This window comes from Erithacus rubecula (genome assembly GCF_903797595.1).
Source record: "Erithacus rubecula genome assembly, chromosome: 6".
Classification (NCBI taxonomy): Eukaryota; Metazoa; Chordata; class Aves; order Passeriformes; family Muscicapidae; genus Erithacus; species Erithacus rubecula.
Window position 1 is genome coordinate 28,307,170 of NC_136688.1, and position 17,523 is coordinate 28,324,692.

A 17,523-nucleotide genomic window follows, 5' to 3' on the forward strand; every position below is an offset into this window, starting at 1 on the left:
GTTTCCTCTTCACATATTCTGGGGGACTGCAGAGCTGCTGATGGGAGTTTGGTATGGGCAGGATTACTCTGTGGCAGGCTGATCTCTAACCCAGAGTATGATGGCCATAAGAGCTTTCAGCCATGAGAGTGCTGGGTCAGCTTGGCTGAGAACTGTGTGCAGCTCAGTGCCTCTCCACCTGGCTGGGATGTGTGGGGGTGAGGGAGCACCATCTCCCTCTGCCCCTGCTGCAGGGGGACTGCCACTCTGCCATGGCAGGAAGGATGGAGTCTGCATCAGGGAAGCTTCTGGAGAGAGGGGCTGCCATGTTTCAGGGAGGGAACCCCTCCCATGTCCTTGGGAACACATTGCTGACAGGCAGCTGGGGCGGGTGGGAAGCAGTTTACCCATCCAGTGCAGTTTTCCAAACTAGGAAGCAATGATATCTGCAAGAAGAGAATGTTTCAGTTCCACTCAGTATGGTACCTTCTGGAGGTGACAGTGCTGCTGACAGGTTCTCTTTCAGCCCCACAAGAGCCCCTTGGTTCCCCATCGCTGTACAGCAGGGGAAGCTCCATGGACTGGGACTTCCTCATTGTAGATCCTGTCTGGTTGGCCTCTGTGGTTGGAAGTAACAACTGCAGTCCCCCTTAGAAGCTGCCCCAAAAGACACACTTTAATTCATTTCACCATGTGTTTCCTTTCCCTGACAAACTGATTTTAAAAATAATACTGCAAGACTATTTTAAAAGTCTGAATGTAAATTTAGCCTTTTTCAAAGTTGCAAGGTGGTTTTTTCCCCTTCAAACATATAGAGTCACTAACTGAGATTTTTCCTAAACAATTTGCAGTGAATAACTTCTATGCCAACATGTACTTGCATTGTTTGACTTTTAAAGCACAGCCTTGGGCTATTGCATGAGGACAAGAGAATGGAAGGGAGTAGCAGACTGTTTTCATTTTGTCAGCAAAGAGAAGTACTGAGAAATAAAGCCAATGATGCCAATAGCTCAAAGTAGAGCATATTTCTAGCAGGCTTCCTTTTAACAATCCACATCATTAATAATGGATGGCATGGAACCAGATGATGCTTTTTTCTGGAAGTCTGAATCTGTAATGAAGTCCAAGTCTGAAGGAAATAGTCATTGGACTTTGAAAGCTAAAAAGTTTGCAGAGAAAGGATTTGAATCTGAGAGAGGTTTGCAATGACCATCAATTACTCAAGGATCTCGTGGCTGTCAGGGGGAACAACCCTGCTCTCCCCAGCCCCAGGGAGAAAGTTCAGATGCTCTCCAGTGCACTGGCATTGCACATGCGGCCACGAGGTGAATTGGATCAGCTTGCTATTCCAGCTGAAACCTAATCACTTGTTTTTACTTTTCTTTTTGCAAGGCTAGTTTACAGTTGCACTGAACTGGAGGAAATGGCTGGGTTTTAGCTGGCCCAACCCATTTTCTTGACATTTGGCTACATAGGAATAAGTCTTTTGTAAAATTGCACGTAAAAATGTCATTGTGAAACTGTCACAAATAACTGTCACAAAAAATGCTTCAGCTTTTCTTTAGAATGACTGGCATTGTCCAAATGGAAAAATAAAGCAGTGTACTGTCACAGTGTATTTAAGGTTCCATTAAAGCAAAAGAGTTGGGTTTTTTTTTAATCTTAGGAAGGAGGCAGTACCATAAAATACAGCTTTTTACTTAAATTGTCAAAAATCAGTGCATCAGTGTTTCCTTTTAAAAATGAATCGGGTTTTGTCCTTTAGTGTGAGGTAATGACACCACTTTGCAGTAACCACTGAAATACTTCTAAAGGATTGTAATTTCCAGACTTCTTTGTAGGGCATGATTATGGAGATAAAACAGAGATTCTCTTCTCTGTTTTAGCTTTTCCTCACACCTATGTTAGAAAACAAGCCAAGTACTTTTCTTTCTTGCACTTAAACCTCAAATAAGGAGTTTGAGTCAGCTTGCATTGACTTAAAAATTCAGTTCAAGGTATAGCTGGAGACTTGGAACTGAATAGGTCAAGTGACTTGCCTAGACTTGCCCGTTTGATCTCCTTTTAATTGCAACTTTTTTAAAATACAAAACTGGCTTGGGTTTCCTTTAGATTGTTTTTATATCTTGGAGTTTGTGATTTGTAAGTGGATGCTCTCGTCACTTCTAATATCGTGTCATATACAGGTGGTTCCTGAATTCCCATATAATTATATTTGTATTTGAGGTTTCTTTGAAAAGTCCACATGTGCAAGCTTTAATTGCTGAGTGTTTGGGTTATTGTTAGTAAAATTAGACTGTGAGTGTAATTACAAGCAACCTATCAAGAAGGACATGACTACACTTAATGCACCTCTTTCAAGTAAATAAAGTTGGAAAGTGCTTTTCTGAATCTACCAGCTTTGTTGCAGTCTGAAGCTGAGTGTTTTCCTGCGACTGATTTCTATCAGAGATTAATTAACCTGTTCATTAAGGTTGCTTCCTTCTTTGTGCCTCAGTATAAACACTTAAAATGCACTTGTGTTTAAGACTTAATATAGAGTTAGAAATACATTGGGCTTAATGGAAAGAAGTTGATGTGACAGTTTTTACAGTTGTAAGGCCACTTTGCAAAGTAAGTAATTTTATTTCCTGGCCATTCAGTGGAGAAACTAGAGAGGTAGAAGGTCTGAGTCTTGGCTGGAGGAAAGAAAAGGTGAGGTACAAGATCACCCTCATATTTGACTGTAGGTAGTTGCAAGGAGAAATTTCTTTGTAAGTTGGGTGTTGCAAATGCTGGAGGAGAGCTCCTCACCTGTCTTTGTCAGGTCAGGGAGTTGATGCTCTTTCCAGGCCTTGTTATCTGTGGCTACAGGAGGTTGGTTCCACTGCCTGGCTCAGTGGGGTTTTAACAGATTTTTTCACGTCTGATGCAAACCTACTCTGAAAAAGACAGGTTTTCTGTTCCCAGCTTACCTGTGATGCATCAAAAAGATCCCTTTCTGTCTGATTCTTTCTGGGGGTGCTTAAACAGGGAGTGTGGCTGTCCTGAAAGGGTGCAGGGGGGTCTGCTCTCTGCCAGGCTGAGCAGTGGGAGCCACACCACAGAAAACATGCACCAGGGAAGAACACATTCAGAATTTCTCTAATGTTTTTTTAATTTTTTTTTTTGCCTCTTTTCTTACTAGGTGAACGTCTGGCTAAGCCTGAAAGAGGCAAAATGCGAGTGCACAAAATATCCAATGTGAACAAGGCCTTGGATTTCATTGCCAGCAAAGGAGTCAAGCTAGTATCCATTGGAGCAGAAGGTAAAGGAACCATCTGATTTTCTGAGCCCAAGCTGTGCTAAGCCCTTGCCTTTCTTTCATAGCTGCATGTCATTTCCCTTTGCACGTCCCTACCCCTACTGTGTTCATGTAGAATAAACATTTGAGTTAAAAATGGGATGTAGTAGCCTTTACCCTGGATTTAAATCCTGTCTTCACACCAGGCTGCCAAACCTGATTTCCATTTGGCACTATTGGTCAGATTGTCCTGCTTTTCTCCTGGTTCTCATGAGTTAAGGAAAACTTCAAGCAATAGAAGAAACAAATTAATTGAGATATTTCTTTCTCAGATGAAGAAAACTCTGAATTGAAGCATAGCAGCTATTTGTGTTTAGCTTGTTTCAGAGCTGCTGGAGAGGATCTATTTCTGGAGGATGTTGCATGAGTCAAAGCCAAATGCAGTCCCCAGCACAGAACAAGGAAACCCCAGGAGCCTCCAATTTTCAGGGCTTCCAGGCTTCTGTTTGTGCACCCTACCAGAGCTGGATGCTCTGGCTGGAAGCCTTGTATCACTGTGTAGAGATCAGTGTGGGCAGCATCTGGAATGCCCTCAAGAACTTGAAGATCATGCAGAAAGCAGGCAGCTGTATAGGATTTTTGTCTTTTAGCAGGAGTGGTGGATGTTTTGGAGATATGTCACCTAAGTCCCAGGAGGGCTTACAAGTTTTCATGACACTTGTTTTTCTCTCTTCTGGATCTGTTTGTAAGTCCTTCCTGTGGATCCAGGTTGTCACTGTTGCTGTGGAGACACTCTGCTTCTGAGATATTTCTAGGTTTGTCTTTACAGTGACCATGGAAAATGAGGGAGGTTTGTTATCTCCACCTTGCAGATGGAAATACTTGGTTTCTCTAGGGAAACTCATGACACAGCCAGGAAATGAGCCCATGATACAGTTCTAGATGAGTGTTCCTTCTTTGGGACAGTCCTGGGGCTACAGGGCTGAGCTCTGCCTGTTCTCAGCTCATGAGGTCACTGCAGTCTTGGCATGCTGTCCTCAATTCTGAATTTTCAAGCATTCTCTTGGGACATGTCCAGCACCTGTACCCATCCTATGGTTCATTTGTTCCATGTCAGATCAGGCAGATTACCTCAGTCAGTGCAGGTGCTTATGCTTGCCTTATCAAAACCTTTACCTCAACATACTGCTTTAACTTCATGGAGGCTTTGGAATAATTTAGAACTAGTGTCAGAGACATTGCAGATGTCTCTTCACTGTTTTTGGTGTTGAAGAGCAAAATGCAAGAGGTCAGTGGCTGAATGATACTGATATTTTGCATACAAAACTTTTCTTCAAATTTCTCACCTTTATCAGCAGTAGCAGTCTGAGGCTATTGACTGTTGGCTGTGAGTACTGTTTATGGAGCACAAATACATATCTAAGGTTATTTGCTGTCCTCACAAAAAGACTGATGCATCCAGTATCTGATACAATAGTCCATATCTGTATAGAACCCTTTTCAGACTAGAGAACTGGAAGCTGAATCTGGACCCCAGAGATGGTGTATCTTAAAATAGCTCCTGTTTTCCAGAGTATGTGTAAACCCTATCTTTCTTTCTTACTAAATTCCCCCCCACCTTTTTTTCCCTTCTGATTCTGTTCTCCCTGGCACTAATTTCTTTTCCTCTTCTTCTGAGGGATTTCTTTTTTTAATCTCTGTTCCTGAGTCAGCTATGACTGCATTTCATAGCTCTTAGAAATCATTTGCAAGTCAAATGATCTGTGACCAGAGATCACCAGGGCCCACTTATTCAGTGTGGACTCATAGCAATTACCCTGTTCAGAAATAGATTGTGAAGTGCCATTTTGTGACAGAGGTATGATCCATATCAATCTGAATAGTGATCTTGAACTCCCTTGCCAGATGTTTCTTGGCTTTCCTTTGTCCTGGTGCCTGTGCAGCTACATGTACAACACACATGGCTTTCTTTACACTACCAAAGGCAGCATAGCACTGCAGTTTAATCTCAGGTTAAGCTTTAATTTTTTACACAGAGTGCTTGGGCCTGGGCAGTGATGCCAGCTCAGCTCAGGTAAGTGTGGTCACAGCATGGACTGAGTGAGCCCAGGCCCCTCTGCTTGTCACCAAGGAACATAACCTGCTGCAGGGGCTTCTGCCCAGCCCATCAGGTGCTTGGTGGGCAGTAAACTGCACATCAGCTATAAACGTGGACTTTTGCCCAGCAGTTTATTCTGCACATGTGAGGGATTATGAACCTTTCTGTAGCATGAATTTTAGGGACTTGCTTTGAGACTTTTAAAAGACATCCTGCAGCAGCAAGGTAGAAAGTCAAAACCAATGAGTTGGTCATACTTCTGCACCAAGAATATGAGCTATAGATGTCTTGGTCAGGTTGGACTGATGTAGAAAGTTTTGTAGGGAGCTTTTCTCTCAGAGAAGAGAGCCACCATGTAGTAGCAGTGTGGTGGTACTGGCTGAGGGAGCACACTGCTTACCTCAGGGGCTTGTTCTATCTCTGGTCTGCTGGGCAGCAAGGTCCTGTGTGAAAGGTCTGCAGTCCAGCTGTAGTTCTCTGTACACAATGGCCATCAGTGTCCTGGTTTTTTGGGGATTTGGTTTTGTTTTGTTTTGTTTTAATCTAAATATTTTGTTAGCCAGAGTCCATGGAATCAAAGTGTGTTGTGGCATACAGCAGATCTATGTAAATCTGGATCAAGCCAAATGATTTTCCTCTGCTTTTAAATCTCACTGTTATCTGACACTTCAGGAGCCTTTTTTTGCTGTAATACTCATGTCAAATGCTCCTGGGATTTAACAGACTGAATAGGTCAAGAATGTCATCCTAAGACTGGTTTATTTCTACCTTAAATCTGCATAGAAAGTTGCTGCTTTCTTAAACAGATCTTACTTACTTCAACATCCAGATAATTTTGGATGAACTGATCCCTATTCTCACCTACACAAGTAAAGGGAGAAATAAAGCTTAGAGATTTCAATTATTGCAAAAGTCCTATCTGAGAAAAACACCTACAGTGCAAGCGTACATTTCTTTCACCACGGAAAGAGGGGGGAAAAATAGGGGCTCCCTGTGTTAAGTGAGTGAAGCACAGCTTTTTATTTGTCCCTATGTGCTGTCCCCTCTGTTAGGGACTTGAGAGTTACACCTTCACAAGCAGTGCCAGCTCTCTGTCCTAAGTCTGACAGAACCATCATGTAGCAACATGCTTTCTGAAGATAGAGACATGGATAGTTGTCCTGCTGTATTTGGCTTCTGTTTGACAAACAAAATGCAGAGCAGCCTTTTTGTCATCACCATTGTTGTTCTGTGTCTCCAATTCCCAGATCATAATGCTATCCTGCCAGTTGTTCATGCCCTGCAACTTGTCTCCATAGGGTAACCAGAGGCTGTGCTCTCATGGCAGCTCAGAATTATCTAGGAGGGGATAACAGTTTCTGTGTTGTTGATTCTGCTTTTAACTCTCCATGGCAGGAAAGGAAGTTTAATAATTTTTGCGTTCTTCAAAATGAGTTTATATCTTTAAAAGAGGTGGTGGCATTTCAAAAGGCACATCTCTGTGGTCAGCTAGTACTGTAGTTTTTGCATGCTTGTTACTGGTACAATGATAGGAGCTGGGTGGAAGCATATTCACAATTGCAAAAAATTTCCTTCTAGTGGATGCAGATGCCTCACCAGCTTTAGCCAGCAACTGATCAACCCTCAAGTTGAATGTAAATCACATTGATAACATGTGCTTGCTGCTGCTGTTCCTTCAACAGCTGCTGGTGGTGAAGTGCACACAGTGCTTGCAGAGGCCCTGCCTAGAAAGAGCACTTGGAAAGCAGAGTCAGGCTTTTAGAAAATACTGTCTGATTGCAAGACTTTCAATACATGAACTGCTCTCACATTACTGAGGCTTCCTTGTATCAGCAGGGAACAGCATATTGTCTTTAATTAAACATTAGATTGTTCTAGCTTTGTAGTGTTGTATTCAACTTTTTAACAGTTCCTGTGGAGTTTCTTTTTCTTCATCACCAGGAAGCAGAAAGCTTCTTGCAGACCTGTTTTGCAACCATGTTTTTCACTTTTTTTTTTCTTGGCCTATTCTACTATACTAGAAAGAGACTGGCAGCAGATGAAGGGTGATGAATTCTGAAGGAAAAGGAGGTTGGCAGCAGGGTATGCTGGGATGGAGAAGTGAGTGAGGAGGGCCAAAGAGCGTGGAGTCTTCTGATCAGGCTGGTTGACTTTGTAATCAGGTTTCCAGGAGAAGATTTTTAACACTAGAAGTGAAATTAAAAATGTTTGCCTGCTTCCATTATAACCATTTTGTCAACTCTATTTCGAAGGCCAACCAAAAAAAAAAAAAGGGACAGAGGATTGTGTTAAAGGTGTGTTCTGGGATGGATCACACACTAATCTCACTGACATCAGTATCTGCTTGGTAGGTGGTGGTACTATGTAGAATGAAATGACATGTAGAGATGAAGTGGTAGAAATATTCTGGATGGAATTCCTCCACAGCAGCTTTGTTTTTGTGCACTCCTAAGGAATAATCAGATATAGGGAGAGGGATCACATCTTCCTTTTTTAATGGTTAGTGCTGTGAGGAGGACTGGGAAAGAAGGGATGCTTCCACCTTAATTCCACCAGCTGACTTTATAAAACTGGAATTTGAGGACGTGACCAGCACATAGTGCTGAGTTCTTATGCAGCATTAGCAACTTAATGCTGTTGGTTTTATGTAAGTGTCTGGACCTTTATTTCCAATTAAAATCCATGGAGCAGCAATATTAATTACCTGTTTCAACTCACTGATTGATTTATTACTGTTCATGAAGCATTTTCAGCATTGAAGTATTTCCACCAGATTTTAATCAAGCCCATTAAACTAAAGAGCTTAATTTAGTTTCATGTCTTAAATATATCTTAGAAGAGTCCTGCCAATTCTTGTGGGTTTTAAAAGCACTGGGTTTTTTCTCTTTTTGAAAATTCTCATTAATTTCTATCACATGAACAAAACAAACAAGCTGAAAGTTTCTTGTATATTTTAGCTGCAGTATCTCAGGTATTTGTAAAAATAGTAAGGATTTTCCTTTAAATTGATTGCAGTGCTTAATTGGCAGGGTGAAGAATGCAAAAAGTGCAGAACTGAATACACTTGCCATCACATGACATTTTCTTGCATCAGCCTAGCAGACAACCTCAAAATATCTGTAAAAAATTAATTTGTGTGCAAACCATCAATAGACAAACACAGTTTTTTCATACCAGCAAAAGTAACTGTAGGTTTTTTGTACTGAACTGGAAACTTATTGGCTGTTTAATTCTTGGCAAACTGGTGACACACTAAGAGATCTTAATGCACTCTGAAGGTTAGAGAGCAGCAGAGACAGTTTTACTGCAGTAGAACAAGGTAGCATGTCTTGTTTTCTGTCTTTTGCATCTGTAAATCACTAATTCAGATGCATGTCAAAGGACAGTAGAGCTTTTAATTGTGATTTACACTGGAAGTTGCATGACATATATCTCTAAATCACAAGTTCTCAGGAATTTGGACATGATTTTTGAAAATCTGTTTTTGGGGTGTGTGCTGTTGGTCTTTTGGTTTTGAATACAACGTGGTTCGTATTTTAATTTTGTTTTCATAAGAAGAAAAGCATTTTTTAACAGCTTAAGGAAAAATTCAAATATTACTACTTCTGTGTCAGTATCCAGACAGGTGTCAGTTGTCTATACCACAAATTGTACTTGCCCCATAACACAATGTGTAGCTGCTGGGCAGATTTATGGAAAAAGTGGCATGGACGTGTCTACAGTAGTGCCAAAATGTTTTCTGACAATTTTCTTGGGACTTGAATTATTCTACCTCCAAACAGTAGGTTAATTCTAACCATTTTCTTACTGAAAATATTCTTGTAGCTTATCATTTCTTTGTGAAAGATCCTGCCATAAAGGGATCTGTCAGAGAATGAGTAGGAGAAAGCAGCTCAGCTGGTTTCACTATCCAAAAATGTGAAGGCTGTAAATTCTATAACTGTGTGTATATATATATATATATATATATATGTATGTGGAATTTTTGTAGATGTTGAGGATCAGTACGTGAAGCCCATCTGCTCACTGTTTGGACTGTTTGGCTCCAGTCCATACATGGTGGAAGCTTCTTTCTGGGCCAGCATTGCCCCAAGTGCCTCTCCCCAGGACCTTGATCCTCCATCCTAAACAGATCATACCTCACACATGCAAGCAGTTGCCTTGTGAAACCTCCAAGCTGTTGACCCTTGCTGATTTATGTTGTGGAATCTAATGAGCAGTAAATCACAGTCATAGTTTATGTTATGTTCTGCACAGACTGGTCAGCATGAGTCCTTACTTCCTCTTCCAGCAGGATGCATGGACTTTGAGAAATGCTCTGTTGTGTCTTTTGGCAATTACATGACTGAAAGAAGTCCTGTACAGTCTGATGTATTTAGGCTTGTTTGAAATTAAAATGTTTATGGTATATGATTTTCTTGATGGTATCTTGTTCACAGGACAAAACCAGCTGTCAGAGCTCCATTGCTCTGGGAATTGTCACTGGTTCTTATGCTGGGGCAGTTATATAGGTGACTTGGAGTAGATATGGGATAGGAGAAGGGGGCTTTTCCTTTTCTCAGTTTGGCTTCTCTGACTTCTAAGTAATAGTAATTATATCTGAGGAAGGTGCTTTTGGGCCCCCTGTGGGAATTACACTGATCTAAATTAGTGCTTACTCCCTATCTTTGGGATCATCTGTTTTGCTCTCAGTATTGTACTGCAAAAGAACACGTGTGGTTACTGGTACTGTATTGTACCTATCAGCAGAGCATCTGGGAAGGAAGGGAAAAACAGTTTCTAGCAGGAATGTAATTTCTCCCATCTGTAAAAGGAAATGTTCCCCAATGCTTCTGTTTTACAAGGATTTGCAATTGCAACTGTCTTCTATGTCTTCTCTTTCTATGGGTTTTTTTTGTATTTTTTTCCCATAGAAATCGTGGATGGCAATGTTAAAATGACCCTTGGAATGATCTGGACCATCATCCTTCGTTTTGCCATCCAGGATATCTCAGTTGAAGGTAAATTTTAGTTCTTCCCTGCTACTGTTCTGTAATGGACAACTGGGCTAACTAAATGGCTTTACCACTTAAATGGCCCAAAATGTGCTCTTAAGTGAGTCACTGAAAGATCCTAGGGATCTACCCTTCCCAAGCTGCCCCAACATCTCATGAATGGCCAGACTCAAGCATGCTGAAATGAGTTTTTCACATCCTTCTCTTTTACAAGAGATTTCAAGGGCAGCTCAAAAGGATGGCTAAGCCTGAAAATAAACTTTAGTGTCGGAGTTCTTTCACTTAGGAGTCCTACAAAACTTTCTAGTCCCAAAAAGCTATCTCCTTATTACTGAACCTCATTAAAAAGATAATAATAACAACAAGTTACTGTAATAATAACTATCCTAGTAGACTTTTCCAAACAAGAAGTTCTCTGACAAGTGAAGTTAAATAAAGTACGATTTAGTGCGGTCTCTACCAAGGAGGAATTGGTGATTGTTCTCTAGCATATGCTACAGAGACTCCTGTTTTCTAAGAAAATGAGTTAATTGATGTGTTTTCTTTCTTTCTCTAGAAACATCTGCTAAAGAAGGACTTTTGTTATGGTGTCAGAGGAAGACAGCCCCCTACAAAAATGTAAACATCCAGAACTTCCATATCAGGTGAGTTACAGGCAAGAACTTAGCTTTACAATCTGTGTTATTTTCCTGTGTCTCAGTATGTTCAACAGTATTCCTGACAGACCTCCCAAGGCAATGTATATGCATGTTACACAAGTAGCATTGTGATCCACAGAGATGCCTAGGAAACTGAAGGCAGAGTTTCTAAGAGGAGCCAAGTACCTACATCGCAATTCCTCATTCAGGTTACAGTTGCTGCTTTCATAAAGTTCTTCAGGACATTAAGTTCCTCCAAGAGCAGCATTTGTGGCATGGGCTAAGAAAGAGAGCTTTTGCTCTGTGAAAACTCAGGACACTTCAGTAGCCATGAAAAAAGGACTGCCTCCTAACTTCTGTAGTATGGCAAAGCTGGGAAGGAATAAGAGGTTCTCTTGCTTTGCTTTTCGTATTTCTAAAGTGGCAGATGTTCCCGTGAAGATGGTGCATAATAATGTTTTTTCCACCACATCTTGGAGCCCTGTATGAACCATATAATGTAAAGCACTTCAAGCTTAACTGCCATCCATGCTTGCCAATACTTTTGTGGAGCTAACTGGAGACATCTTCCTTTTCTCTAAGGACTTTATTTGTTCCTCCTTTATGACTTGTATCTACACCTTTTTTTGAACTTGAGCTCTCATGTTGCAGGACAGGCACAGAGGGTTCAGCACAGAGAACTGCCAAAAATGAGGTGCCAACTCAATGGGCAAATCTTAATCACAGTGGATTTTTGTAGGGGTTGAAAGGAATCTTTACTGCAGTGTCATGCACGTAGAAGATATCCGTCATTCCCAGCACTTACAGAAGCACTGTTAGTTGAAAACCAAACCAGAATTAGTTGTCTCGGTGTCCTGCTGCCTTCCCTCACTCTCACCACTGTGTCTCCATGGCTGAACAATGTTCATTGTTCTCTCTTGTGTTTCTCTCATAGTTGGAAGGATGGCCTTGGTTTCTGTGCTTTAATTCATAGACACCGTCCAGAGCTCATCGACTACGGGAAGCTACGAAAGGTACAAATCCCATTTGTCTATCAGACCTGATGCTTGGCACCTTAGAAGTAAAGAGGGAGAAGAATTAGCTTGATAAACATAATTGGAGAACTTCAGCACAAGCTGGCAGTTGCAGGACTGAGGGAAGAAGGAAGGAGGGATGAATCAGTACATTCAGGCTTCTTAGTGAAGCGTGAACTTAATGAGCTTCCTGCTTGACTTTCCCTGCTTTCAGACTGCCTTGTATGAGACACACGTGCCCCAATCCCAGCTGATGAGCAAAAGCTGGCAAACTCAGTAACACCAAATGTGAGAATAGTTCTCTGTTAATGTCACAGACTAGTGAGTCAAATCAGGCTTAGCATTTCTGTGGAGAGTTGGATAGAAACCAGTTATCTGGTGTTCAAAATGCAGTAGCTCTTTGAGGGGTTTGTGTGCCCTCACTGGACACTTGTCACAGGCTTCCAGCTTAGCTCTGCAGTCATCTGCAGTGCTTCTGGGCTTCTCCTAGCATTTAGGTATCAGCATTTGTCAGAAAACTCAATTGTACTTAAATACTTGTTCCAGCAGCATGATACCAAGCTGCTCCAAAGTTTGCTTCCTGTGTGGTTTGGAAACAAGATTGCTGAATGGATAATGACAATATCCACTTAGTGGTTTATGCTGCTCCCAATATCTTGACCCAGCAGTGCAATAGAAGATCAAACTAAGTTCTTGTCCTACTGACATTCCTGCAGTCTGCTGAGATCCAATTTCACTGTATCTGTGCCCATGTCACCAAGAGCATAATGAAATGTCACCAAGAGAGTAACTCATGTGTTATTGCTGGGGCTAACACAAAAACTTGTCCATCAGGTCTCCTGAAGTGGGTGTTGTAAGTGCATGTGTGCCTGATGTTAGGGAAATAAACATAGAAGCCCATGACCAACAGACCTGGGCTCTTGGATCACCATTCAAATGGAAAATGTAAATGACCCAATCAAATTAGCTGCATCCCAGAGGCAATTAATTGTGCATTGCCTGATCTGCTATTCAGTAACCTTTTAGATCTTTACTGTTTTTCAGAGCAGTCAGTTTTTCTCATCAGTTTTAGTCTGGAGTTAGCCCTTTATGAATAAACAGTGGGGGGAGACTGTACCTGTTTACATAAACAGCAGCAAGAAGAAAAGGAATGATTAGAGTAACATTTTCTGTGCCTAATCTTGGGAAAATAACACAGCTAAGCAATGTGTGCCTGACAAACCCAGGCAGGTAAATGCTGCAGTGCACTCTGCTATCAACAAAGCCCTGAGCCAAACCCAGGCAAAAACAGAGTGAAGGAAAGTGAGTTATTTGTTGATGTTGACTGCAGGCTTTTTAAGGTGAAAAATAGGGTGATTGTTCTAGCCAAACTCAATGTACACAAGAGGGGATTTTTCCTACTTGAAGTAAGGTTAAATGGAACCAGCATCTTTTGATCTCTCTTGCTTTTGATCCTATCCTTCATCTGATTCCTTATGCCCTCCTTAAGTCTTCTCACACTCTCTGTGTCATTTTTATTGTTGTTCTACCTCAGTTGCTCTAAAGAGATGAGATTAAATGTATGTTGGAGAACTGTACAACTGTTGAAATTTGAGCAAATAGCTGGGAGGAACTTAGAGCCTAGTCTTTAGCTCTGGCACTTGATGTGTGCTGAAGGGAAGTTAACCTTTTTTATGCTAGGTATTTGAAACCATTTGTGTAATGTATGAATACAGAGGAGGCTACTGAGAAGCAGCCATTACAGTGGATAGTAGATTAGAGATCCACCTCAAGTTCTCTTCTAGCTCTAGGGAGCAATTAGTGGCACCTCAGTTGTGTGTGCCTTTGGCAATGCTGTGTGTGTTTCTGTGTATACACATACACACAAATCTATGAGATAAGAGGTGAAATCAGTCCAAGCTGCCCAGAGTTCTGCACTGTGCTTTTTGTTTGGGCAGCATTCTTCTGCAGCTTGTGTTTTCTGCTCTTTCAGAGAGGCTGAGTCTAGGCTACAGACCTGTATTGCAGTGTATACTTACAAAAGGTAGCCAGCCAGTGTAGTAGCCATATGTCTTCCAAAAATTCAGCAACTTCTTTTGTCAGCACTGTTCTGTACTGAGTTTGTTCCTGACTATTTTTCCTAGTGTAGCTGTATTAGTGGAACAAGCACAGTTCTTCTCTGCAGACAGGCACTGCCTAGCTGAATTTATTTGTATAGGCCAGGCCTCAAAACAGCAGGTGCAAGTTGTGTGGTGTTGGTGATTCCCTGACACCCCAGCTACTTGGTTAGGTAGTTTCTATTTAGTGCAGATCTGTCTGCTATTATCCAGCTCTCTGTAGATAAGGTCTTGGGATTCAGCTCATGGTCTGCAAGTGAGGGGTATGCAGAACATGGGGTTTCCCTTCCTCCTTTTATCCTTGACTGTAGCTCACCTGTGAGCCACATCTAAGATACTTTTGTCAAGTACAGTAATTGAGTGCTGGCTCTGACTCCCCCTTCATGTACCACAATATATATAGAAGTGTGGTCTGTGTACTGCTGTGTTATGTGCAGGTATTTCTGAAAACATGAGTTTTGGATTTCTTTCCTAGTGTCTTCAATTCTAGCAGATATAGTAAGTGCTTGCTCTCTCTCAGTTTCTCTTTCCCTCCATCTCCTTTCCTGATTGCTAGTTAATAGATGATGTTTTTTATGTTACATTGCAATAATTGCCATGGCAACCTTGTGTGCTGCAAGGACTTGGAAATAGCTGGAGGAGGAGAGGAGTTTCTCCATGAATTAGGGCTGTGGTGAAAGATGAAGAGCTGTGATAGTCTTTAGTCAGCAAAGGCAGAGAATGAGCCAGGTTGGCAGCTGTCTCAGGCAGGTTTGCTGTCTGCCACCACTCCTCCATGGTAAAGCTATACATTTCCTTGTGGCTAACCCAGCTGGAGTCTGGAAAATTGCTGTTCCTTTTCATGCCTCTGCCATTGCTATGTTCATGCAAATGGAATTGCAACCAAGATATCTCCTCAGTCTCACCTGGGGCAGTGCTCTTCTGGGTGTGTATTTCAGCTGTGGAAGGAGTCAGGGGACAGGTGACTTGTCTTTTGTTTGATCTGCTGTGTTTGGGTCCTTAAAGCATGCCTGCAGCCATGGTGCTGCAGAGCAAGGCTTGGAGCAGACTGGCCAGTCTTTATTATATTACTCCTTTTCATGGGTGTCAGCTGAAACAGGTGATTTGAAATTATGATTAGGTGGTGTACAGTGGGATGGAACTGAAAGTGATGGAGTTGGGAGGAATTTCATAGGACTTGAGACCCTGTTGTAGTCTTGAAAAGCCCCGGGGTGATCCCTAACTCATGCACAAAGAAGCATCATTGTTGGCATGAGCTGCTCCACTGCTCTTGAGGGGTGAAGATTTCCTACAGGGAACAGAGTGTTGCTTGAGTGTAGCTCTCTGCTCATCTCCAAGCCAGTCTTGGACTTAGGTAGCTTAAGTAGTGCTGTCTTGTATTCATTCCTTAAGAGATGCTGTGATCACACATCTTTGTTGCATTTGAAGTAGAAATCTGCTGGCTTTATCTAGGTGAGTCTCCAGTTTCCCACATGTTAAAACTTCCAGCCCTTCCTTTGGGACTGCTCAAGCCCAGTAAGTTTTCCCATCAGGAAACCTCTCCCAGATTTCAGCCAAAAATTTCTTTTTAACCTTTGCAACAGTGCTCCTGGTGGTGTTACTTGCAAACTGATAGGAAAGCTATCTCCAGTGAGAGATTAGCTCCTCCCTTTCCTCCAAGAGAGGCTGGAAGATCTTCATGCAGCTTGTTCAGATGGGTGTATGCTAATGCTAAAAGCTCTGTCAAGGTATTAAGAACTGTGATGGTCATGGTCAGCATGGAATGAAATTTGCTACACAGTGGTGACTTTCTAGTAAAATAGAAAAGGGCACATGGGTTAAGGGAAGACTTTAAGGGAGTTGGCACTTGGCATTTCTGTTGCTCCTGCATTTGAGTGACAGAAAATCTGTTATTTTTCTCTTCCTAAATGAAGCTAGGGCTAGGTGAACAAACGTTATATACCAGCTAGTCTCACCTCCTCAGATAAGGCTTTTGCTTGTGCTGTGGGTTATGGAGGTTTCTCCACATCAGGCACAGAAGACAAGTAGGTTAAAATAGAAGTGATTCCTCTAATTCCATGGTATAGGATGGTTCCTTGTAGCTGGAGAACAGTAAAAGTCCACTGCCTGCTCCATTGCTTGACTCTGAAGAGGTGGATGTAGATATGTGATGTAGTCACCACTGAAGGTGTGTTATACAGGAATACAGGGATTTGACAGTCGTACTGTGTGCAACTGCTGGGTTCATCACAGTGTGCCTGTGCAACATTGCCTGCTTAATATTGACTTGTTCCAATGGATTTAATACAGCTCACTGTTTTAGTGGCCTTTGTGTGTGAATTACTTTCATAGGTAAACATTACTGTTTAATAGAAGCATTTACCCAAAGGAATATGTTGCTGATATTGGATGCCAACCTATTCATGCTTGATTCCTAGGGAAATGCTGCAGGAAACTGCTTTTTGGAGCAGCTCAGTTTCCTAGTTCATGAAGGCTGTAATCTGAGTGCAGCATAATGACCAGTGCCATAAAGGAAGTTTTATTCATGCCCATACCCTGTCTGCCCAAGCCTGCCTAGCTTCATCTTTCCTGCTGGGTGGGTTCAAAGGAAGCTGCCTGTTGATTAGAGTTCAGGCACAGCTTAATCTTTCAAGTCAGTGCAATAGGCAAAGGCACATGATCCAAATAGAAAATAAACAGAACATGCATGCCTCTCTAGAAAGAAGCTGAAACAATTTTACTATCTATTTGTTGGTTTTTTATGTGGGTCTGAATGTGTGGTACAAATGACAATATGGAGAGTCCCACCCCGTCTTTCCTCCCTCCCAAAAGATACCAAAGATGGCTCAACACTAGCAGTTTACATCCAGTAGAAGCCACATGTCTCAACAGTAGAGACTGATAATGCAAATGTAATTTGTCATGAAGTGGATTAATCCTTCAGAATAATCAGATATCATAGTTGTACAGAAATACAGGAACAAGCTGGTATGAGAACCCAACACGGGTTGGCAAGTGTCTTTTTATTAATAATTATGTTTGAATGCTGGACACAGTTTTCAGAGAGGCTTTCATTTTCAATTGCATTTGTATTTCACTTATTCTTGTGTGGCTTTTTAAAATCTACAGGAAGTTTATATAGAGAGGAATGGAAATGTACTAAGGAAATTACAAGAGCTGTGCAGAAGGAAAAGCCATACTCAAGGCAAAATGGGTACTTTTATATGTATTTGTTTTGTAGAGATTTGTTGAAACATTTCTCTTCCTCCCACTCAACTGGTGTTCAACAAACTGTACACTTGCTAAGGACAGCAATCGTTGCAGATGTTGTTACTATTTTAGTATTGCTTAGATGTTCTAACAGATACACAGCTCTACAGTTCTTTAAAATGGAAGTTGCAAACCTAATGTAAGCATGAGATGTAAATGTGAGATCTGGTCTCATCATTTACTATCAATGTGAT

The 17,523-nt window shown here is 41.6% G+C and overlaps 1 protein-coding gene across 4 annotated transcripts in view; it reads left to right on the plus strand.

Annotated features, from left to right (window-relative positions):
* Nucleotides 1-17,523, plus strand: part of ACTN1 (actinin alpha 1) — an 85,559-nt gene that overhangs the window by 42,235 nt on the left and 25,801 nt on the right. For all 4 annotated transcript variants that reach the window (XM_079309639.1, XM_079309637.1, XM_079309636.1 and 1 more), the window contains exons 3-6: nucleotides 3,146-3,265; nucleotides 10,253-10,339; nucleotides 10,890-10,977; nucleotides 11,906-11,984. In XM_079309639.1, coding sequence (XP_079165765.1) covers nucleotides 3,146-3,265; nucleotides 10,253-10,339; nucleotides 10,890-10,977; nucleotides 11,906-11,984 — 374 coding nt within the window. The remainder of the gene's footprint in view (nucleotides 1-3,145; nucleotides 3,266-10,252; nucleotides 10,340-10,889; nucleotides 10,978-11,905; nucleotides 11,985-17,523) is intronic.